The sequence below is a fragment of the Sapajus apella genome, unplaced genomic scaffold (assembly GCF_009761245.1).
Source record: "Sapajus apella isolate SASKATOON/1434 unplaced genomic scaffold, GSC_monkey_1.0 scaffold9, whole genome shotgun sequence".
Classification (NCBI taxonomy): domain Eukaryota; kingdom Metazoa; phylum Chordata; class Mammalia; order Primates; family Cebidae; genus Sapajus; species Sapajus apella.
The window spans coordinates 25,944,836-25,970,317 of NW_022436949.1; the positions used below are offsets into that span (position 1 = coordinate 25,944,836).

The following is a 25,482-nucleotide window of genomic DNA, read 5'->3' on the forward strand; positions in this document are numbered from 1 at the left end:
GTGGGAATTAAAAATTAAATTTAAATATGTTAACTGAGTAACTTTAGAACACGGATATGCACCCACGTCTGTTCCTTCCAAATTTTCATTTTATATTCAAGAAAAATATCTAATTTGCATCAAAGTCATGATTTTATATTCTGTACTTAGAATTACTCTTTTAAAAATCTAAATTTCATTGCAGCAAACATAATACATACACTGAAAATTTTAATTGCTGTAGTTTATTACACTGCTTCATTCAATTCAAACAGGAAAGCAAAAATAGATCGCTTATATATAGTAGTTACAGCAAAGATTTCTCATTAAGAATTATAACCCAGTTCATTCTACAAAATAAAATCACAACTTAAGCACATCTAAACATGATCCATCCTTGAGCATCACACAATCTACTTCTTCATCGTTGCAAAATGTATCACAATATATGTAATTATAACAACAAAAACTATGGAGCCAGTTCTTTTATTCCCCCATATCACTCCAAGAAATAGCAGTGACTCCATCTTACCTTGAGAACAATGATTCTCAAACTTTTTCATCTGAGGAGCCCGCTATGCTTTAAAAATGAGGGACAACTCCAGCTTTTTATTTAAAAGAGTTATATCAATATTTATTAAGAATTAAACTAGAGGGCCGGGCGCGGTGGCTCACACCTGTAATCCCAGCACTTTGGGAGGCCGAGGCGGGTGGATCACGAGGTCAAGAGATCAAGACCATCCTGGTCAACATGGTGAAACCCCGTCTCTACTAAAACTACAAAAAATTAGCTGGGCATGGTGGCGCGTGCCTGTAATCCCAGCTACTCAGGAGGCTGAGGCAGGAGAATTGCCTGAACCTAGGAGGCGGAGGTTGCAGTGAGCCGAGATCGCGCCATTGCACTCCAGCCTGGGTAACAAGAGTGAAACTCTGTCTCAAAAAAAAAAAAAAAAAAAAGAAAGAAAGAATTAAACTAGGTAAAAAAATTAGTTTGAAATAGTAAATCCATTATAACTTAGCATAAAACCCCCTTTTTTTGAGTAATTGGAAGAATTTATTGATGCAAACAAACAGGAAGCCCCATATGTGGGGGGGCTTTTTTTCTGAATCCAGGAGCTCAAATCATGTATCACAAGAACTCTCTATTCTCCATTTTCATTTTCAGACAGGCTCTCTATGTGTGGCAAAAATCATGGTCCCCAAGCTGTTCCTGGATTACATTATTCCCAAAGCTAGTGAAACCAGAAAAAGGAGCCTACTCTTCTCTCTCCCAGCATCCATACTGGTCTCTGATAATGACTCATCTTCCCCAGTTTAGGTGATATCCCCACTACAGGTCAGGGATGGGAAGAGCTCTATGATAAATAGCCTCACTGAAATGAGATATCATATTTTTTAAATTAAAAAAACCCTATTTTTCCAAAATAAAATACAAATTTTCTGAGAAGAGTGACTGTGTTTTACTATGTTTGCAAATACCTTTATCTGGCTTAATAGAAGGCAGATCGATTCTCTTATCTGTTTTTATATTCAGTCTATTATGATATGTCATATTGGTTGAAGTAAATGAAGGAAAACTGGCCTAACACAGACACACAGTTGGAAAAATAAGGACCTCATAGACACTATATGAAAGGGTCTCAAGAAATCCCAGGAATCCTCATACCACACTTGAGAACCATAGCTTTAGAAGTTAAATAACTTCTAAAGTAAATGAATTAAATAAGAAGTATCCATGTAGTGTCAAAGATGCAATAATCAGATCACAAAACCAAAGCAAAAGTTTTTACTGTTCAGTGTAAAGAGCAGCAGCCCAAATAACAAATTAAGCACAGACAGTTGTGGTTACAACTATGATTGTAACATCAAGCCCCAGAATTCTCTCTTTAAAAAAAGGTGGATCCGCAATATGGTAGCTCACGACTAATATCCATATTTAGGTGGGGTTTTTTTGGTATTCCTATTCAGAATTGAGGAAGAATTGAGTTCTCTGAGAAAAGGCTGGGTCTAGAAGCCACCCTCACTCCAGTTACTCACATTCTATCTAGTAACACAACAGATCTCAGGTAATCCATCCCTCTGTTTACCAAAATGAGAGAGCAGAGGCTGGTGAACATTGTCTTTGAAAACCAAAAATGCAAAATTATCCAAAAGAAATAGCACTAAAACCAGAAATACAAAAAACCTAGTTCTGTCATCCTATTGGATAAATTTGGCTGAGTCAATTAAACCTTTAACCTTTTTCTCATATTTCTTTAAAAAGTTTGGCTAATGCTATGTGGTTATATATGCTACAGATTCACTTCTACGTCTTTCTCTAATATTGCCACCAAAATTTTCTGATGCAGATACCACAGTTATGACAAAATTTTTCTTTAAAAAGGAGTAATTATTACAGACACTTTTCAGTTCATGAATCTCAAGACTAAGCAAACTAAGTTTTAGTTTCCTCATCTCAGATAACAGCTGACCTGCCAAACTAGAAATAATTACAAATAAGAAGCACTTTATTAACCTGCCAAGCATCATACCAATTGTTAAGGGATTACTAAATAATGAACTATGATTTTAAAAAATGCCTATAATCACCCCTAAAAATACACTTTAGTTAAAATCTGGTTGTTATATTTTAACTCCTATATTCCCTAAAACCTACTTTGTCCCAAGTCAAAATTAGCTTTACCATGAAGCAGTCTGGTACTGAAGAAAAGCACTAAACTGTATTCCAAAAAACATGAAGTTTTCAGATTTCTAGCCTGGAGTTATTTCTACTTTATTCACTAGTTATATAACTCTGCATTAGCATTTTATCCTCTAGGCTTTAGTTTACTCATTTTAAAAATAAAGGCAGTGAGCCATACGATCGAAGAAGTGGGTCATTTTTATGAAAAAAAAAAAAAAAAAAAAATTCAGTTTTCACCATCTTGTACTCTTTCCCCTTCCCATTAACTTTTAGTTAATTGAATTTCAAAATAATTCAGTAGGTAGCATTAGAATCTTCAGAATAATTTTTTTTCCTTTATGTCTTTCTGAAGAGCCATAGAATCCTATTTCCACTCCAGCACTCATGAGCAAATTTTGAGCCCTTGGAGGGCATAAATTCTACTTAATAGAAACATTTTGTATATTTCTCCTAAACTTAGGAGAAGTAACAGCCATTGTAACAGCATAAAACTACATATTAATAGTAAAAATTCAAGGATGAGAAACGTGAAGATGATCTTGCTTTTCCTGTCAAAGCCTTCTGGTAAGTTTTTCTTTCTTTTTTTTTTTTTTTTAAACTATATACAGGAATTACTTAAATAATTTAAGAAAATAAGCTTTTCCCCCCTAAAAATAGTTATATCATAAAGTACTATTTATTATAAATAAAGCACTAATAAACAAAGTGCAACACACTCATATAACGGAATTCTATGGAACCACTGGAAGGAATAGGAATCTACCTAATAGTATACTTTTACGGGATGATGTGCAGTGTTCCTAGAAGTATTAGTTGTAGTAGTAACATGTAAATGATTCCATCTATAGAAAAAAGTTATATATCTTCATAAATAGGTGATACATGTTTATTTTTACAGATATATGTTTATATTGAGAATCAGAAAGTGATAAGAAGACTCATTTTTGGTTTCTATTTATCCCCAGTTAAAATTTTTTTAGAACCACCATGTACTATTTTCAATTAAAAAGACTTAAGAGATTGTGTTAAATTAATCCAGCGTAAAAATAAGATCATTATTATTGTAACTACTGTATATATAATTCTGACAACAGAAAAATTGCAGTAAAAAGAAACAAATTACAGATATATGCAATAATATGGATAAATCTCAGGAACATTACAAGGAGTTAAAAAGAAGCCTTGCTCAAAATAATACTCTCATTCCATGGACAGAAAGTTCTACAACAGGCAATACTAACATATAGTGGGAAAGAAAGCAGAACACTGCTTTCTTCTAGAGGTAGGTGGGGGCACGGGAAAGGAAATGAGTAAATTTTCCAGGGTGACGGTAATGTTCTTTATCTTAATAGGGTACTGGGTTACAAACATGTGTATTTGTTAAAACTATGAAATCGTACACTTAAGATCTGTGCACTTCATTGTAGCTAAATTCTAAAATTAAAATAAAACTAAAATACTGAGGTAAAGCATGATACACATGCTTTAGGGGTAAGTGCACTGACATCTGTGATTTACTCTGAAATGAACCAAAGGATAATACTGACAAGCACACTAAAATGTTAATGGCAGAATCTCAATGATGGATATGTCACTGTAAAATTCTTTCAACTTTTCTGTGTATTCAAAGTTTTCATAATAAAGTTGTGAGGCAAGGGCAGTCAAGCAAAACCAGGCAGGGAAATTCTAAAAATGAACACTATTGACAAGGGGACTAGCCTTTTATCACCAAAAATAAGAGAATAATGTAAAAGATGTAGATCAATATATAAAAAGTCTAGAATAAACCCAAATACATATAAGAATTTAGTATCTAATTATGGTTGCATCTCAAATCCTTAGAAAAACATGTATTGTGAAGTCAACTTTTACAGATAACTTTCATGCATCTGAATAAAAATACATAAATAAGGCTATATCCACACTTGATACCTGGATTCCTTTAAAAATAATAAAGGACATGCATGATACTACTGGAGCAAATATAGTGACTGGTTTCCATTTTGCCTCACTGACTTCTTATGGTAAGTCATAGCATGATTTATAGTGTGCATATTATTAATTAGTTAATTGACTGGTAAGTCAATTAGTATGCTGGCACACAGTAAGCACAATTAGTGATAGCTTTTGCTATACTGTATTAACATTGGTAGTAACTTCATCTCAAAATACGGAAAGTTTTTCTCACTATGATTACACCAGAAAATCCAGATTCCAGCAATCAAAATAAAGGATAAATTCAACTACATAAAATAAAGCACTTTTTTTTTTTTGAGACAGTATCTTGCTCTGTCACCCAGGCTAAAGTGCAGTGGCGCCATCTCGGGTCACTGTAACCTCCATGTCCCAGGTTCAAGCGAGTCTCCTGCTTCAGCCTCCAAAATAGCTGAGATTATAGGTGCCCACCATAACACAAAGCTAATTTCTATATTTTTAGTAGAGACAGGGTTTCACCATGTTGGCCAGGCTGGTCTCGAACTCACCCACCTCAGCCTCCCAAAGTGCTGGGATTATAGGAGTGAGCCACTGCACCTGGCCAAAGCATTTCTATATGAGAAAAATTACCATAAGCAGAATCAAAACATTAATGTCAGTGTAGGAAAGAGAAAGTTGCAGCTCATATCACAATTTCCCTAATACATGAAAAGCTCCTACAAATCAACTTTTTAAGGAACCAACATTGTATCAGAAAAACTAGGGAGTGTGGGAACAATCAACAGAAAAAAAAAATATATATATATAATATGTAACATATAATATATAATTATATGTCACATAATTACATTATATATTATTTATGATGTAACCATTACTTTTTAGGAAAAAAGCTTATTTTCTTAAATTATTAATCTCTGGATTATGTATTATATATAACTACAAAACTATAGTAACTATAGCATACACAATATGTAATCCAGAGATTAATATATATTATATATTATATGTAATATATGTAATATATATAATGATTACATCATAAATCATATATATTCGAATGTGTTATATAATTATATATTATACATGTAAATATAGAAGCATATTTAAATATATAAAAAACATATACACACACACACACACACACACACACACACACACACAAACACAGGAAAAAATTTTCAACTTTTATAAGACAAATGCACATGAAAACTACGCTAGCCATTCCACCTCTGGCTAGATGCGGAAAATCACAAGAGACCACTGCTCTCACCCGAACAACAAAAAACAAGCCACTTTAACTACAAAACTATAGTATTTTTTAAAACCCAAAGAGCTTAAGGAGACCAAAAAAAAAATCCATAAATGAATTAAGTTCCAGAAAGTGACAAGTCCTTCAGAAGCAAAAAGAAACCCACGTTTACTCTCATTCCTAGTGGAAAGTCAGGAAGAAAAATCTGACTCCACAGATGGAGTTAAAGAGAAACCAGCCAAACTTTAAATCATCTCTTAGCAGTCATAGATACACTCTGTGGAGAGATTATAATCACAAGTACCACAAGCCACCATAAAGTGAGTCTTCAGCCACTCATCAACACCTACTAACCAAGGACTCAGGTGTAACTCTGGGAGCAAGGAAGAACTACAAGAGATCACCAAGGAACTACCAGCTTCCAACTAACAAGGTCTGAGGTTACAGCACAAAGGCTAAAACCCCTTTGAGGCATTCTTGGGTGGGTTACTATTCAAAAGACAAGGGAAGAAGCAACAATGCTGAAAAACAGTTCCAAAAGTCATAAAGGCAGGAAGTAGGCCTGAAGAACAAAGATCTCCCCAGCAATTCAAAAACCTGGAACCCAGGGCACCATATCTTTCAAGTTACCCACTTGGTCCTAAGTTACCCACTTGGTCCTCTTCCAAGTGTACTCTACTTCCTTTTATTCTTGCTGCAAAGCATTTTGTGGTTTGTTTTTTTTGTTCTTTTTTTTCAGATGGCCTCTTGCTCTGTTGCCCAGGCTGGAGTGCAATGGTGTGACCTTGGCTCATGGCCTCCACCTCCAGGGTTCAAGTGATTCTCTTGCCTCAGCCTCCCGAGTACCTGGGATTACAGGTGTCCGCCACTACACCTGGCTAATTTTTTGTATGTTTAGTATAGACGGGTTTTGCCATGTTAGGCAGGCTGGTCTCAAACTCCTGACCTCATGATCCGCCTGCCTCGGCCTCCTAAAGTGCCAGGATTATAAGAGTAAGCCACCACCGACCCCTGTAAAGCATTTTAATAAACATTCACTACCGCTTTAAAACTTGCCTTAGTTTCTCCTTCCACCTTAGGTCTCCTTGGTCGAATTCTTCTGAGGAGACAAGAGCAGTTGCTGCAGACCAGTACGGATTTGCTGCAGGTAACATACTTTGGTGCTGCATGACTTGGGTATGTTCCCTACTGGTAAGAGACCTGTACACAATGCCTTCTTCAGCTAGAGGCGTTCAACCCCCACACAGTTTTCTTCTCCCATTCCCTGTCTGGCTTACTAATCAAACCTTAGAACAATTCCTCTCGGTCACAAGTGGCTCTGCTCCCCTAGGGTGACCTCTGAGCTCAACCTATTTATTGGGTGGCTCCTGGGGGTGGGAAGTACCTTGGGGTCTGCACCAAGTAGAAGTGAGGCACTAATGGCCCTCCTGGACAGGAGGCTCAGGAGAATGACAGGGCTAAAGCCTAAAACCATGTAGTACTTGGGGGTTTCCTGTTTTTTCAACTAAAATTAGCTCTTTCCCAAGAAGCTGCACTGGCTATTCTTTTTCTTCGTGTGTTCTGAAATGGCTTTGTGCACCTGCTGGACTGTTCACCCTAGGGGCGAATCTGCCTCTTTGTTTTCACTCTGCATGCCATGTGACTTCTTAAACACACACTTCCTGCTATTTGTGCACCTACGACTTTTACTGTGTTTACCTGGCAGCAAAGACCCAGGATACCCCGCAGATATCCCCTGAGATTTATACTTGTTCTAACCCTACCAGTTCAAATGAGCTCCAACCCTTCCCCTGTGTGCTGGCACACTGCCAGGACAAACACTAACTGGAAATGCAGCTCTGCCAGCTCCTTATGACTTACCATATGCTTTCCATTCCTGTTATGCCCATGGTTGTTTTCTGGTGGCTTTTGAAGCAGTTTGTCAACCTGAGTAAGGCCTCACTCTGGCCCTTTAATGATTCTACTTACTTGCTTTTTTTTTTTGAGTCAGCACCCCTTTGAGAGGAGAAGAAATTCTTCTTTTGACATTTATGAGTCCTTACCTTAAGCCCCAAGCCCTCTAAAGGTTACTACTTTGTCAAGAAGGCAAATAAATGTTGCCTTCTGGAATCAAAGCGCTGCTGTTTTTGCAAGCATATGAAGGCTTTTCATGAGTATTTCTCTCACTTCCTCCCAAATTCCTTCTGTAGCCTCCATTTCTGTAATCAATTCCATGCCTTTCTCAACATGCATCAAGACTTTCAAGGTCATATTTGAATGAAAGGAAGTCCAGCCCCCTTGTGGCAATTAGCTAAATTTTATTTTATTTTTATTTCTGACATAGAGACTCGCTCCGTTGCCCAGGCTGGAGTGCAATGGCACCATCTCGACTCACTGCAACCTCCGCCTCCCAGGTTCAAGCAATTCTCCTGCCTCAGACACCTGAGTAGTTGGGACTACAGGCGCCCATCACCACACTGGTTAATTTTTATAGTTTTAATAGATATGGGGTTTCACCATACTGGCTAGGCTGGTCTTGAACTCCTGATGTCAGGTGATCCATCCACCTTGGCCTCTCAAAGTGCTAGGATTACAGGTGTGAGCCACAGTGCCCAGCCCCAAAGGGAAAATTCTAATTCTGCCCTCAAAGCCTTTGAAGTCAACGGTGAACTAAATCAAACTAAAGCTGTTACAAAGCCCAGAACCAATTAGACTACAGGGCAACTAAATGACTCAGCCTCCACGCAAGTAGCCTAACAAAAAATAAAAGGTATACCCCTTACTGAAAATAAATCTTACTTCAGTCTCTACAGTACTTTTACACAAAAGAGACAGAATAAAATCAACTGAAGGGAACATGAAGTAGTAAGAAAATGTGATCTACATGAGAAGAAACGGTCAATGAAAACATACTCAGAGACTGCCCAGACAACAGAATTATTAGACATGGACTTCACAATAATGATAAAATGCTAAAGAATTTACTGAAAAATGTGGACAACATGCATGGAGAGCTACGGAACTTCAGTGAAATACACAGAAACTATTAAAAAAAGCCAAATGGAAAAATCTAGAAATAAAAAGTCGGAATCAGAAATAACTCTCCTTTGCAGACTGGAAAAACAATACTGAACTTGAAAACAGATAAGGGGATTCACGTCTATAATCCCAGCACTTTGGGAAGCTGAAGTGGGAGGATTACTTGGCACTAAGAGTTCAAGGCAAGTCTAGTTAACATAGTGAGACTCCATCTCTACAAAAAAAAAAATAAATAAATTAAAAAATCAGGTGGGTGGGTGTGGTGGTGTGTGACCAACATCCCAGCTACTAAAGCACAAGAATCCCTTCAGCCCAGGGGTCAACGCTGCAATAACAGCTATAATCATACCACTGCACTCCAGCTTAATCAACAGAGTGAGACACTGCCTCCTTTAAAAAAAAAAAAAAAAAAAAAAGGAAAATAAAAAATACCCAAACCAAAAGCAAAGGGACAAAAATAATTTTTTAAAACATACATGAGATCTGTAGGATATCATATAATCTAACATACAAGGAATAAAGTCTCAGAAAATGAAGAAAGAAAAATGAAGCAGAAAAATTTTTGAAGACATAGTGACCATGAACTTTCCAAAACTGATGAAATACCCAAAACACAGATCCAAATTGGTAAATCCAAGAAGGATAAAACACATACACACAGTCAGACGAGCCTATCATACTCAAATTTCTGACCAAATAAAAGGAACTGAATCTTAAATGTAGTTAAAGGGGGAAAACAGACACATTACATTCAGGAGAACAAAGACTCAAATGACAGCAGATTTCTCACTAGAAACAACAGAGGACAGTGGCAATGGAACAATATCATAAAACAGCTGAAAGGAAAGGTATAAAACCAATTACCTAGGTTTCGCCTTAAGAAAGAAGGACAGCAAATTAAACCCAAAGTGTTTGAAGAGTGAATAATGAAAATAACACAGAGCTGAGATCACACGCACTGCACTCCAGCATGGGGGACAGGGTAAGACTCCCCTCAAAAAAAAAAAAAAAAATAAAGGCAAACAAATTAAATCCTAGTTACTAAATGAATAGTATAGTCATAATGCAAGTATCTTTATGTCAATAAATTTGGCAATTTTGGAGTAATCCTTGAATATCGTAAATTGCCAAGAGTGACATAAGAATAAACAGAAATACCTACATAGCCCTATACCTATTAAAGACATTGATTTTATAATCAAAATATCCTCACAACAAAAATTTCAGTCCCAGATTGCTTTACTGGTGAAGGACCCCAAAAATTTTAAGGAAAAAAAATAGTACTAATCCTAAATAAAACTTTCCAGAAAAAAAGAGGACAGAATACTTCCACTTGTCTTAATATTATCAAATCTAGCATAATATAATATGACCAAGCCTGGTTTATCTCAGGAATACAAGATTGGCTTAACATTTGAAAAATCAATGCATGTAATATACTATATTTACAGAAAAAGGAAAAAATATGTATGATTATCTCACAGATGCAAAAAAGAACTGGCCAGGCATGGTGGCTTATGACTACAATCCTAGCACTTTGGGAGGCTGAGGCGGGCAAATCACCTGAGGTCAGAAGTTCAGGACCAGCCTGGCCAACAAGTTGAAACCCCATCTCTACCAAAAATGCAAAAAATTAGCCATGGGTGGTGGCACATACCTGTAGTCCCAGCTACTCAGGAGGCTGAGGCCTGAGAATCATTACAACCTGGGAGGTGGAGATTGCAGTGAGCCAAGATGGCGCCACTGCACTCCACAGTGGGTGACAGCATAAGACTCTGTCTCAAAAAAAAGAAGAAGAAAAAAAAGAATTTTCAACAACAGCCTTTATGACAAAAACATTAAGCAAATTAAAAAAAAAAAATTCTCAATCTGGTAAAAAGCAGTTACAAAAAACCTAGAGCTAATATCAAGTAATACTGAAACATTTAATCTCTTTCCCTTTAGACTGGAAACAAGACAAGGATGCCGACTCTTACCACTTCAACTTTATACTGTTGCTTCTAGCCAGTGTAATAAGAAATGAAGATGTAAAACTCTGAAAGGATTATAATTACTCATAGATGATGAGATTGGTATAAGAAAATTCCATAGATTTTATAAAATAGCTACTAGTATACTTAGTAAAATTTCAGAATTCAACTTCAATATACAAATATATTTCTTTACTGACAATAAAAATTAGAAAATCAAAATTTTAAATACACTTGTAAAACATCACGTCACAGAAAAAAAAATGCTTCTATATCAGTAAAATAACTCAAGAAGAATTACTAAGTAACAGATCTTGAACTTACTCCATTATTTAAAACACACATAAAAGATACTAAATAAAACTCTAAATTAAAGATAAACTTTTACCTATTTCAAAGTTACTATATGTAAATTGAAAAGAAATTTCCATTTCTTTTCCACAGAAATAAGGTGGTAGGACAATATTAAGTCTAGTAGGAACAGCTTACTATCCATTCATTTCTCTCATTCATTCTTTTTTCTGGCACAAAGGAAGCAAGAAGAGGGAAAAAAAATCTTAGAAGCTACTTACCTCAAGCTCGGGTTAGTCATTCTCAAGGTTAAGTTATATGCATACCTAACATGGAAGTATTTTCCATTTTGCTCATAATACAGTCCCTGTCTCTTGGTTTAAGCATGTAAAATAATTTTGAGAAGCACTGTCAGCCAAAGATAAGGAAGTGCTAAAACATGCAGGAAAAAAAAAAAAAAAAAAAAAACTGCTAAATGCATTTTAACCACTCAGCACTCAGATGGAAAGGCCAAGTTAAGACTGCAGCAACAAAATGTGATAATGAAAGTCAATCCATCAAAAGGGGATAAAGAAATAAAGAATGTTTTTACCAATAATTATAGACTGTTAATTCTACTAGCTATAAAATTCATCAGGGTAGAATTACTGTAACTTTTTTGTGCAGCTCCATGGAAACAGCAATCTTGCACATAGCAACAATCAATACTTTAACAAGCAAACATTAATATTCTTCAAAGACCTTTCTCTCTCTCAAAAAAAAAAAAAGTCTGAATTAAGCTTTACCTAAACTGAAGGTGCTAGGCAGTAAAAATGGAAAGGGAAGTAGACCCAAAGACTAATCTTCAAATAGCTCACATATCTGCTGTTCTGAAGTAGGGTGGATTCTATAGTTTTACCCCAAATTACTGCCTCTTCCTTTGGCTTAGGTACACAAACTTGAAATTTCAACTGATGCACTTAATAATTAGGTATATATTACACACAAAGTATTGTGCTAAATAATGTATACAACAGGAAGACAGCTAAATCTTAAGAGTTGGAGTCTGCTTTCAAGGGCTCAAGACTAATAATAAAGCTAAAACAAAACAACTAAATAATTTAATGTACAAGTGATGAGTGTCAGGACAACTGAAACCAGTGTTGAGGGAGAGGAGTCATGGTGGCAGGAGTCACTTCATCCAGCTGGATAGATCACAGCTTTCTGGAAGAACTGTAATTACATTTGATATTTGACTTCAACACACAGAAAAGATATAAAGACAGCATATCATAATACAAGGCTCTGGAATCAAAATGTCTTCTTTTGGATCCCGTCTCCATCACTTACTAGTTATGAATAAAGTACACTATTTCATCTTTCTAAGACTCAATTTTCTTATCTTGAGGAAACAAGAACCTATCTTTTACAGAATGAATAATAATGATTAACATATATTAATAGTAAGCACTCAATAAATGGTGCCTACCACTGTTCGGAAAAAAAAAAAGTAGTTTCGGAAAAAAGGAACAGTAAAAATAGCACGACACTGAATCGCGATGAAAGTTCAGCTTTGCTGAAATTAAGACTCATAAAAAGTAGAAAGATGTAAGCGGAAAGATAATTTAAAGCAAATCTTTCTTAAAGTCAAGCTAAAAAGTATGCAATTTATTATCTAGGAATGCTGAAGGTTTTGATCATGCAATGGGATATAAACAAGGCTGGGGATCCATGTTAGAAGAACTGTAAGAAAGGCCTAGAGATAAAGAGATTTGTTAGGAAGCAAGCTGTAATCATTTAGATACGAAGGGTGAGTCCCCTACTAAGCAATGTCAGTAAGAATTATTAAGAGAGAACCTCATGACTAAGTGAATGGGAAGGAGGAGAAGCCAAAATATATAATTTCAAGCCAGCATAATTTGAAGAAATAAAATTAAAATAAGTGAATCCAGAGAACACTTCTTTTCAGAAATTAGTTTGAAGTTGAGAGAGATCCAAGCAGATATACAGCTAGCAATTACAGATAAAAGCTTAAGACTGAAGAGTGGCTAAGTCTAAACATACTTATGTGAAAATAAATGCAGGGTCTAGTTTGGAATCCGTTAACAAGCTCAGGCTGAAAAGCTCTGAAATTCAATGCAAATGTGTATGTATTTGCAAATCCTAGGAGGCAGTCTTTAATTAGACTTTCAAAGGATCTACAATACACATTCCCAAAAAAGTTTTTAGGAAGCACTGGCATGATTACAAAGAAAACCATTCATGGAAAAGGTCTCAGTCCGTTTGTGCTGCTAAAACTGAATACCATAAGATAGCTAATTTATAAAGAAATTTATTGGCTCACAGTTCTGGGGGCTGGGAAGTCCCATATCAAGGTACTGGCAGGTTTGGCAATTCTGATTCCAAGATTGACCGTGAACACTGCATCCTCCGGAGTTACTCCGGAGGCAGAAGTCTGAAAGGTGGAGGCAAAGCCTAACCTTTTATAAAGGCATTAATCCAATCACCAGAGGCAGATCCCTCTTGACCTAATCACCTCTTAATACTTGATGTAATTACATTTCAACATGAATTTTGGAGGAGACAAACATTCAAATAGCAGTAATTAATTAAATGTCAGAAGTAAAAAAATGGACGAAGAAAAAAAAGTCATGGTAACAACTCTGAAAAATACAATTAGAGTCTGAAGAAAAGAAACAAAAGAGGTTAAGACTAATTTAAGAAAAGGAACCAACATATTAGGGATTCAAGGCAAGTAAGTTAAAAAGGCAGCATCAACACTGTTATACATGCATAAGCAAAAAAAAGTAAAACTTTAGGCCTTTATGTTTAATAAATATAAACTGGTAACACTGAGGAAAGCAATTTTGGTTGTAATTACATGACAAGGAAGAAATTCTATTACAAGACATTAAGAAGTAAATGGTTGAGGGCAAATGAACAAAATATTAAAGTCTGACTACTATTCCCAAGATTTACCAGTGACAGGAACAGAAAGCTAGCAAGAAAGGGACTAGAAGCATGATATTATTTTTTGTTTTCTGTTTTGCTATTATTGCTGACTTTTCAAAAAGAATGGGAAATTGACTTACTATGCCAAAAGGAGCAAATTGAAAAGGAAAGGTCAAAGGAAGCATAAATAATCAAAAGTTCAGGAGTAAAAAGATCATTTAGCAAACCTAAAAGAAAACTCTTCCTATCAGACAGGAATAAAAATAATTTTAATGTGGTGAGAAAGGTGTAGTTACAAGCACAGGTGAAGAGGAGTATACTACAAAAACTCCAAAGATGTTTATTTCTTAAACTCTGTAAAGCACTGATAACCACAATGCTTTAGAACTTTGTACTTTCACAATAGCAGCCAGTACTATGAAAATGTAATAGTACAGAAGGATATAAAGTAACAGAAAACACTAGGATGCCACATTGTGTAGTAGTAAATTAAGAAAATGCACTTGGCTCTAGCGTCAAAAAGACTTAGTTTAAATCACTGTAGGCAAATATCTCAACTTCATGCTTCAGTGCCTCAGTATCATCACCTGCAAAATGGAGATAACAATGCTTACCTAATAAAACTTCTAAGTACAGTAATACAAAATGTTTAACAACAATGCATACAGTTTAGGTGGCAGCCACAGCAGGAGCTCTGGTGATAATTCCAACAGTAGCAACAGTAGCAATGTAACCTATCTGTGTTTAAATCAAGCAATATCTAAGACAGGAGGGAAGGGCAAGGCTCTCAAACATGGGTCCCATTCAACCTTTTCAAGGACAGACGGAAACAGTATAATTCTTCCTATCATACCAATAAGGAAAGGGGAGGTTCCTTTGCTTAGACAGCTAATAAATGGCAGAAGTGAGATTTGAATACTGATCTATGTGGACACAGAGCTCTTCTTTCCACCACATACTTCCTCCACAGCGCTGCACAGTAGCAGAAGCACAACATTAAGCATTTTGTTTTTTACTACTCAACTTACAAACCCTGAGTATGTCATTACATCCATCTGCCTCTCAATTTTATTTTCTAAAAAATTAAAGTTTCATTAGCTTTTGAGGTATCTCTTCAGATTAAGAAAAAAAAATCCATGACTTTGATGTGTAAGTCCACCTAAAAGTTTTAAAATACAATAGAAAATGTTTTCTGGTTTTTTTACATTTACTACAACAGAAGAACTTAATTTTTTTTCAAGACTTAACATCAAAACAAAATGTTAGAAGACTAACATTTAGTTTCATATTAGCAAGTATGACTAAGCAAATGTTTGAGATAACAAAATATCAATCTTAAGTATTTCAAGTTAACAATTTTAATGAAGTTCAAAATTTTCAATTTATGAAAAAGACATTGAAAATTATTTTCAACTTATGAAACTCAGAACCCTGATACATGTACAGAAGCTATGAAACAGCAAAATACAGATATGCAGACTTCTATTTCATGCTGAAAATGCAGCCAGGCCTTTTTTTAAAAAAACATCAATCTGAAAACTCTCTTGCCCTAAAACCCTTCACTGGCTCCCCACTATCCTTCAATAACATCCAAAATCTTAAACATGACTCAACAAAGTCCTGTGTGCTCTGGCTCCTTTCTCCAGAGCTTTTCACAGCCATTCTTCTCCCTTGCTTTTTTCTATTTCTTTCAATTCCTCCAAGACACCTTTCCGTGTTCATTTTTAGGACCTCCATACAATCTGTCCGCCAAACCTACAATGCTTTCACAGGTCTCCAACCCCATCCTTTTGCCCCAGCAAAGTGTTCTTCATCCTTCCGAGCTGAGATAAATATTACAACAGGGAAGTGTTTCCTGACGTTCCCAGACTTCAACACCTATCTTCCCTGCTAAATGGTAAATAAAATGAAGAGAGTCATTTCACTTCTTGTTACCTACTATTTCCCCAGTATCTTGCACACTGCCTAGCACAGAGTAGGTAAAGTACTCTTAAAATAAAAGTTTGCTGAATTAACACATTTAAAATGTGGGTAAATCCAAAATCATTAAGTATTTAACCAGCACAGGTAACTAAAAAGTTCTACATAAGTTTCAAGTTACAGCTTACCCTTGGTCCTTTTTATGTTCCTCTCTCAAACACAGGAATTCAGCAATTACAATGTTAAAGCCAAAAAAAAAAAAAAAAAATCCTTTCAGATAACAGATCATAAAGTTTCACAAAACCAAGGTTAGAAACCACTGATCTTAAATAATTAGAATCAGCTTTTGTAAGTCGTCATACAAAAGAAATCCACCTGAAATGCAATTAAAGGGACAGGAACTCGGATAAGGGCTCAATTTTACCACAGCTACATACATCAGAAGAGAACCAATTACAATTCCCAGTGTCTAGGCTCTACTAGCAGCGCCTTATTTATGACAACACTAATGACTGCAGTGCTACAGCCATCCGAGAGTAGGCTTTATAATACATGGATACGTTTTACTAAGACTAAAGACAAATTACAAGCAAACACTCTAAGTGGCTATAGTCTTCTCATTTAGGTAAGGCAGTAAATCTGATATGAAACTGAATGCTTAAAGGAAAGTTATTTCAATCCAAAACATTTTTATAATTGTGTTCAACTAATAACTACTGAATGCTAATTACATATTAGGCACTATTCTAACATTTCCTTTATATTCATTATTTTCCCAATTTTACAGTTGAGAAAATGGAAGCCATGAGTTAAGTAACTTACCCAATATCATACAGCTGGTTAAGTTGCAGGGGCAGAATTCAAAGCCAGACATTCTGCTCCAGAGTTCTCCTCTCACCCCGACATACTATGATGCCCACTCTCCAATACACTGAAGTAGGGCTTCATTTGCACAACTCCACTCCAGTGAAACTATTTTGCTAATATAACCAATGACTTCCAGTTTGCTAAATCTAAGGGCTACTTAATTGCCTCCATTTTTTTCATCCATTCTGCAGCATTTCATAAACTCCTCTCTTTTGTCATACACTTGCTCTTTAATGACATAAAGCCCAGTTTTCATCCTGCCCCAGTACTAGGCCCTCTTCTCTTCCCTATCTACACACTGTTCCTAAGAAATGTCCCACAATTTCATGGTTTGCATGACTATCTGATGACTTGATTTCTCCAGTCCCGCTCTGAGTTTTAGATTACTCATATGTTGAATGATATGACATCACACTTGGATGTATCTCACAGACTTCATACATAATAATCCCTTTCTTTCTCCCCTTAACCTGTTCTCTGTCTTCTCTACTATAACCCATTCAGTTGCTTAAGCTAACTTCTTAGGCATCATCCTTGATTTCCCTTTCCCTCATCCCTCCACATTTAATCCATTGGCAAATTCTATCAGATTTACTTATGAAACGTATTTGGATCTGCCTATCTCCACCACGACTCTAATGCAAACTAGCCACATCTCTGCTTACAATACCCTTCTAAATAGTCTCCTTACTTCCATTTTTGCCGTCTCAGTCTCTACAAAATGGGCAGAGGTAAAATAAAATTAAATCAGTCCTTGTCTGCTTTAAATCATCTCAGGACTTCCCATACACGTTGTGGCCCCTACCTACTTGTCCAAACTCATGTCTTTACATTCTCTCCCTCATCACAAGGTTTCTTCCAGCCACTATGGCCTCTTCCTGAAACACACCACATTAATTTCTGCTACAGAGCCTTTCATTTGCTCTTCCTTTTGCAAGGAATGTTCTTTTCCAAGACTTTCACACAGATGGTCCCTTCTCCTCCTCAGACGTTGTTCCAAAGTCACCTTCTCTAAGAGCCCCACTCTTAATCACTGTTTTACATGATTCTCTATTATTACAATAGTCGCAGCTCTAATATCTGGATTTATTTATGTCTTGTAGATTTCAGAATTTAAAAGCTCTATCCCAAAGCCTCCCGCAATAAGTTTATTAAATAAGTGAACTTCCCCATTGCATTATTTATTGTAAATCAATTCTCATAAAGTACTTGCCTCATGATATATTTTGTATTAACAAGTCCTCAAAACACTCCTTAAATTTTCCAATCTGAGACTATATCAGCACTCTAACCACCCCCCAACACAAAATCTATCTATAGCATTCCACTTAAAACTGTTAAATATTCCATATGGATGAAGATTGAATTTTCTTCCTCCTCTCCAAGCCAACTAACGTGTAGGCGGGAAAGGGGAATTTCACTGGGCAACTCAGCACCTGTTACATCTTGAATCAGTGAAGAGAGGTGCAGATGAGCCAGACAGCACAAGGAAGACGTGGCCTTGCTTTCATGGATTGTATTTAGGTGAAACGTGAGTGATTTAAGATAGAACTGCCCGAATCCCTCATAAAGTCTGTTCCCTTCATTTACAAAAGGAAGGTAAAAGTCTGTAGGCAGGAAAAGATATATTCGGTTCCACTACAAGAAACCGATTTTGAGGCCCTCGGAAAATATTTGGGGAGTGGGGGCGGTTGGAGTCGGTCTACATATAACGGAAAAATAAGACCAGCTCAGCAATAAAATAAAGCTCGACTCAGGCTCTAAGGGGTATCTTGAACCTGGAAGCGAGGTGGACGAAGAGGAGAAGCCACAGAGCCCTGGTACCTCCGTTCATCGCTTCGGCCTCCACCGCAGGCACTTGGAGAAACTGCACAGATCTGTGGGTCCGCCTATCTCCCACCGCCATCCCTGCATAGAGATATCCCCCGGATACTCACATGGGCTCGAGAGTCTTGCTGAGCCAGGACTTGAGTGCCTCGAAGTTTTCAATGATCATTTTAGAAACCATCCACAGCGGCCCTAAGGCCCGTCACACTCCTCCGCCCGCCCAGGTCGCGGCCGCTACAGCCGCTGCTGCCCCCGCCCCCTCCTCCGCGCGCCGCCCGCGTGGGCCGCGGTGGGAGGCGCCGGTGGCAGGCTCCCGCGGGCCCCAGTCGGCGAACAGCTCTGCAGGGACCGCCGCAGGCCTCAAGTCCACGGGACGCCAGGAGCTCCGAGTCCCCGGACCCCCGTCCGGGCTGAAGCAGCAACGGTTTGCCCGGGCCCTCCCCCTTTCCTCTTCCCCAGCAAATCTATCCTGACCGGAAGCGCGACACGCGCTTAGACCCGGGCGTTCTCTCAGCCTCGGGACTAGGTGCTTGTTGGCTACGTCGAAAAGGCAAAAGTAAAGAAAGCGAAGGCGAAGGGCAGCTCAATGGGAACGATTCAGGGGGTCTTCCCGGCTCCCAGTACCCCCAAGAAAATGGCTGCCGATAAATCTCGCGAGAATTGTTGAAGTCTCGCGGTGGCTCCCGGTGCCTGCTGGGAAAGACGTAAGGTCGGTAGAGAATGCGCGGGTCGAGTTCGACTTTTTGCGTGTGCGCGGTGCTTGCGGCCTTTTTGCCTTTTTATTCTTTGCTTACCTTTATGATATAAAGACCTGATTTCTTACAAGAAAGGAAAGACCGCTGACTTCAAAAACAGCGGGCAGGGGCATAGCTCAGTGGTAGAGCGTTTGACTGCAAAAACAGCAGGAGCCCCAGCTCGTCAGCGGTAAGACGGCCGTGGCATAACAGCTGGAACGAACTACCGGGTGGATTGCTCCTTGAGAGCGTCCATACTCGCGTGCGCGACATAGAGCGGCCCGTAGGTTCCAGGTGCCAAGCGCGCTACTTCTTCAGTTTACCTAAGTGCCCTACCAGTACCATATTCTGTGTACGCTGTGATGTGGACGAGGTTTGTAAACAGGCTAATCTAATGGAGCCCAGTGAGACCTCCAGAGGATTTGTGTCCTGTCCAATAGTACTCGACTTGTTGGTAGAGCCCTAATGACTCAGGAGTGCCACAAGAGAAAAGTGAGAGAACCTTCGTATCTCTCAGGTAGTTTCCAGCCTGCATTTTCCCCCAGCTAAAGATAAGTTTTGTTATTTTTAAAATTGTTTATTTAGAACAAATTCAGCTCTATCTCAGATCAGGAAATTATATAGTATCAAAAAGAGAGAGAGTCTTAATATCAGCAACCTCAATAAACTATTTTCCTGGGTGATCAAATTAGTTTGATTCCTGCCTGAATTCTATTTAGCTACTAAGTGGAATTTTACAAAGGGTTTATGGTCCATGAACTGTAGTGGAATGAAAATATTCACAATCTAAATACACTTTCAGTAAGTAGATCAATAAAAGCTCTTTATGGGAGACACTGATAGACTATATTGTTCTTAGGATCTCTGAGTTTATAATTTGCTAGCATGAGGTATCCTTAAGGATTAAGTGGAAAGATTATAAAATACAAAGCTAGACATTTGTTTTAAAATATAGCATATAGAGTAGAATACAAATTAGAATCCAGCTAACTGAATAACCAGGGTGTTGATCAAAGTGATTTAGCTAAGTGAAATAAACCAGACATGAAAGGACAAATATTATGATTCCACTTACATGAAGTATCTAGAGTGGTCAACACTAGAGACAGAAGGTGGAATGGTAGCAGGAACAGGGGTAAAGAGGGTGCCCAGCAGAAGGGGAAATGAGTTATTTTTCAGTGGATATAGAGTTTCAGTTTGGGATGATTTAGGCTCTGGAGATAAGTGGTGGTGTTGGTTGCAAAATATGAATGTACTTAATGCCAGTGGACCATATACTTAAAATGATGAAAATGGTAGGTTTTATATGTATTTTACAATAAAAATTATTTATAAATTTAATATTGCTGAAAGGTAAAATAATAATTGTTTAGTCTGTTTGTTGTAACCTTGCCACAGGCTGGCACCACCAATATTTTCAGCTTTATCACCAGCAATTATATGACTCTGGCTCTCCACTAAACCTTTCAAAGTGTCTATCAAATACTATATACCCCAGGTAAACTGATTTGCTCACCCCCCCTTTCTCCAAACATTTGTCCACATTATTTTCTACAGAGAACACTTCTACTTCTTTCCCTGACTGCTCAAGTTTTGCCCGTCCATCTCTGATACCACTGTCACTGTCTTATTTAAAGTCTTATTCTTCCTAAATAATCGCAAAAGCTCACTCTATCACCAGGCTGGAGTGCAGTGGTGTGATCTCGGCTCGTTGCAACCTCTGCCTTCCGGGCTCAAGTGATTCTCCTGCCTCAGCCTCCCAAGTAGCTGGGACTACAGGTACGTGCCACCACGCCCAGCTGATTTTTGTATTTTTTAGTAGAGAGGGGATTTCACCATGTTGGCCAGGATGGTCTTGATCTCCTGACCTTGTGATCTGCCCGCCTCGGCCTCCCAAAGTGCTGGGATTACAGGCCTGAGCCACTGCACCCAGCCGCAAAAGCTTTTTAATATCTTTGCCTTTTATGCTGACCTCCATCTCAGTTGATCTTCACCTGCCCTCATCATCATTGCCTTTAATAGCAATAATTCTAAAATTTGGATCTAATCATGTCGCTTTCTTGCTTAAAATCTTCATCAACTTTCACATTATCTTTAGAATAAAACAAATTATTTAATATCCTATAAAGGGACTTTCATAAATCAGACACCTTCCTTTTTGCCTAGAAACTCCTTTCAGTGCCTTTCAGTCTTTGCTTCAGTCATCCTAAACTATTTTGAGTTCCTTGAAAGAAGCTGTTCCATGAAAAGACCCTTTATGCAAAGTGCCCCCAAATATTGAAGGAGAAATCAAATGAACGAGGCAGACAAATCCAGTTTGGTCAGTAAAGAGTGTTTTGTTGGGAGCAACTTACAGACAGAGCATGGTCTTGAGTGGCAGCAAGACAGGTAGATCTCTGCCCTATTACTCCCCAGACCAGTACTTACATGCCATAAGGAAAGGATGTAGTACTCTATAGAGACATTTAAAGGCCACCCTCCAGACAGGCAAGAATTCTATTTGCATCCTAACCTGTAATTTGTGTGATTACCTCAGGGTTGCTTTGTTCTTACACTAAGGACAGTAAATAAAGTAATTATCAGGAGGCATTCACAGGATGGGCTAATCAGAAGTCACCATGGCAGATTAGCATTTAAGATGGAGTAAACTTTTGTCTCCACAGAAGTGTGTTCTCTCACTAAACTGAGCCATAGCAAAATGTGTTTTTCTACCTTTAGTTTGATGGATTCCCACTTATCCATCAAAATGCAGTGCATACTGCTGCCTTTGGAAATCTGTCCTTGACCTCCCTTCTCTAAAGCAAGAGTCCGTTTGAAATTTTCCAACATCAGCCTGTGCTTGCTTCTTTTATAGTACTTATTTTAAATATATTTTAAAATAAAGCTTTATTTTTGCCATTAGGTGATTATCTGTTCTTTAGTAGATTATAGCTTTGAATCCCCTGCTTCAGGAATAGCTGCGAATATATACAGCCAATTCATATTCAAGGTGGTTGTGTTCTATAAAAGAGCCACAAATGCTGAATTACTGAATATGGAACCATTGTTCCTAGGAGTAATACCAGGATTAGGTTCCTTCAAGCCTCTTATCAAATTTTTGTCAACCGGTCCATAAATATCTTATGTGTGTTTCTTTTTAAAGCACCTTATGCAGGAAAAATAAGAATTTAAAGGCACCTTATTTAATATAGTTGATTTATTAACATTGAACTCGTAGCCAGTAACTATGATGTATGTGTTTCCTCATTAAAAAGAAAGAGGAGCCTTCTGGCATTTAACCTGGATAGCCTAATCACTACACTTGGGGGTCATTTTAAACAGTGAAATCACAAAAAGCTAAAAATGCAGCAAATATGGCACTAAATAGACCATGAAAAGGACACTTGTTTCCAGTGTGAGAGCTAAAAGGACACTTGTTTCCAGTGTGAGAGCTAAAACAAGGAGATGCTCTGCATCCCCTTGTTTGACCAAAGCTGGGAACACGTGCATCAGGTGACTCAAATTTTTTGCCTCTGTTCATGTCGACAAATGACTGCAAAAGCATTGCAAATATTGTTTTTGGTGTTGCAAATAAATTTTAACAAGTTGCCAAACTCACAAATACAGAATCTGCAAGTAAAAGGATCAACTATATTCGAATAGATGAGAGAGCTGGAAGAAACCTGGGGAGGAGTTGAATATAGTCTTATTACTTTTAATAGTGCTTTTGAGGTCTTATTTAAAAACAGTCTGCATGTCCAGATCACAAAGATATTCTGTATTTTCTTTGATTTCTTTTACAGTCCATTACTCTACTTAGAATTACACTTAAGTCTTTATTTTGTCTGTAATACAGACTGTGGTATAAAGTGAGGACCTAGGCCATTTTTTTCCTATAAGTCTACTCAGTTTATTCCTTCCTGTTGATTTTTGGCTCACTGCAACCTCCACCTCCCAGGTTCAAGCAATTCTGCCTCAGCCTCCCAAGTAGCTGGGACTACAGGCACATAACACCATGCCCAGCTAATTAGAGATGGGGTTTCACCATGTTGGCTAGGATAGTCTTGAACTCCTGGCCTCAAGTGATCTGCCCACCTCAGCCTCCTAAAGTGTTGGAAGTACAGGCATGAGTGCAGCCTCCTTTCTGTTGATTTTTGATGCCACTTATATCTTTGTGTTTTTATTTCATTTGTGTTCTGCTTCTGACCTATTTTTCAGTTGGCCAATTTGTCTATTACTACACCAGTATCATGTTGTTTTTATTTACTATTGTATTACTGAATATTAATATATAATAAGGCAAATCCCTCCTCTTTGCTCTTTTTCAGATTTAGCTTGGCTAAATTTGAACCTTGGTCTCGCACAGTGGCTCACACCTCTTATCTCAGTACTTTGGGAAGCCAAGGCAGGCAGATCACTTGAGGTCAGGAGTTCAAGACCAGCCTGGCCAACATAGTGAAACCCCATCTCTACTAAAAATACAAAAATTAGCCAAGCGTGTTGGCACCCACCTGTAGTCTAAGCTACTTGGGAGGCTGAGGTGGGAGAATCTCTTGAACTTGGGAAGTGCAGGTTGCAGTGAGCCAAGACTATACCACCACATTTTAGCCTGAGCGACTGAGTGAAACTATTTATTTATCTAAATAAATAAATAAATGTGAACCTTTAGTTTTCCAAATATATAGAACAAGATTGTTGAACTTGTAAAAAAAAAATTTCATTGAAGTTATGGATTAATTTGGATTGACTTGATATCCTACACGTATAGCAGTCACAGAGGTGTGCAGCTCAGATCTCACTTCAAGAAAGAACTCACTGTCCAACTGCATGGACCGTAGTTACCTGACAACCTCCAGTTGTTAACTTTTTCTAGGTTCACCTCAGCTTTCAAGCTAAAGTTACACTATTCTAAAGGCAAACTCTCTCCCCCATGCCCATCCCCAGCTAAAGACTGAGCCAGGGAATAAGGACCTGCTTGATATTGGGATGGTAGAAATATTGTCAGACCTGCATGGTAATCTGATGGCTCTCCCACCCAATCCTGCTTACCTGCTTTCCGTTTCACAGGTACTACTCTTCAGTAAACCGTCTAGACTTCTAACCCCGTCTCAGCATCCACTCCCCAGGGAACGCTGTAACACAAATTTCATCATCTGATTAATTCTATTTTTGTACACTTTAAAAATCATAGTTAATAATAAAATTATAAGTATTAGGGAAGAGGAAACTGAAGCATTGTAGAATTTAAACTGTAAAGGCTCAAGCATGGTTTCTCTAAGGATATGATATTTAAATGGTTAAGAAAAGTGAATAATGAGTAAAAGCCATGTGAATCAAAGTAGTGACAAGAATTTTCCAGTACACATAATAGCTTGTGGGATGTTCCTGAGGTAAAAAAGAGTCAGAATCTTAAGGACAGAGAGGTGGGAGGGTATTAAATTGGGGACACGAGGAATGGCTGTCAAGTTAGAGGTAAAAAAAAGTTCATGTTAAGATTTTGGAACTGGATTTTATTTAAAATAATGATGCGAAGCCATTGAAAGGTTTTTGGCGTGGCAGGATGAATTTAAAATATGAACACACCAACGCATACTTCTCTTAAGAGAGAACCTGATTAAATTTGGGAATTTAAAATAAAAACAGGAAGCACATCGTACTCTAATATAATAATTTAAGGGTTTTGATTTTCCCAGAAGATCAAGGTCATGTTAATAAAGGGAATATGGTTTTCTTATCTAAGACTGGACACTGATTACTTGCAAAGAAAAATAACGCTTTCTGTGATAGACTTAGGTAATTCAAGAGGAAACACTTTAGCAATTACTGATATTGTAAACTGGGATCAGAAGACATACATAGTGTCGTATCCCAGGCCAGGCGTAGTGGCTCACATCTGTAATCCCAGCACTTTAGGAGGCCAAGGCAGGCGGATCACTTGAGGTCAGGAGTTTGAGACGACCAGCCTGGCTTACATGGTGAAACCCCATCTCTACTAAAAATGCAAAAATTAGCCGGATGTGGTGGTGGGTTCCTGTAATCCCAGCTACTTGGGAGGTTGGGAGGCTGAGGCAGAAGAATTGCTTGAACCCAGGAGGG

At 37.8% G+C, this 25,482-nt stretch overlaps 1 protein-coding gene across 19 annotated transcripts in view; it reads right to left on the bottom strand.

Annotated features, from left to right (window-relative positions):
- The window catches only part of RBM26 (RNA binding motif protein 26), a 95,742-nt gene extending 76,344 nt beyond the window's left edge, over window positions 1–19,398 (bottom strand). For 15 of the 19 annotated variants that reach the window (XR_004268849.1, XR_004268848.1, XR_004268846.1 and 12 more), the window contains exon 1: window positions 18,784–19,398. Coding sequence is in view for 14 of the 19 variants with exons in the window: in XM_032277449.1 (XP_032133340.1) it covers window positions 18,784–18,854 (71 nt within the window). In the remaining 5 variants the exon portion in view is untranslated. The remainder of the gene's footprint in view (window positions 1–18,783) is intronic. The other 4 variants (XM_032277455.1, XM_032277447.1, XM_032277454.1 and 1 more) reach the window with 2 other exon arrangements.
- Between the last annotated feature and the right edge of the window lie 6,084 nt (window positions 19,399–25,482).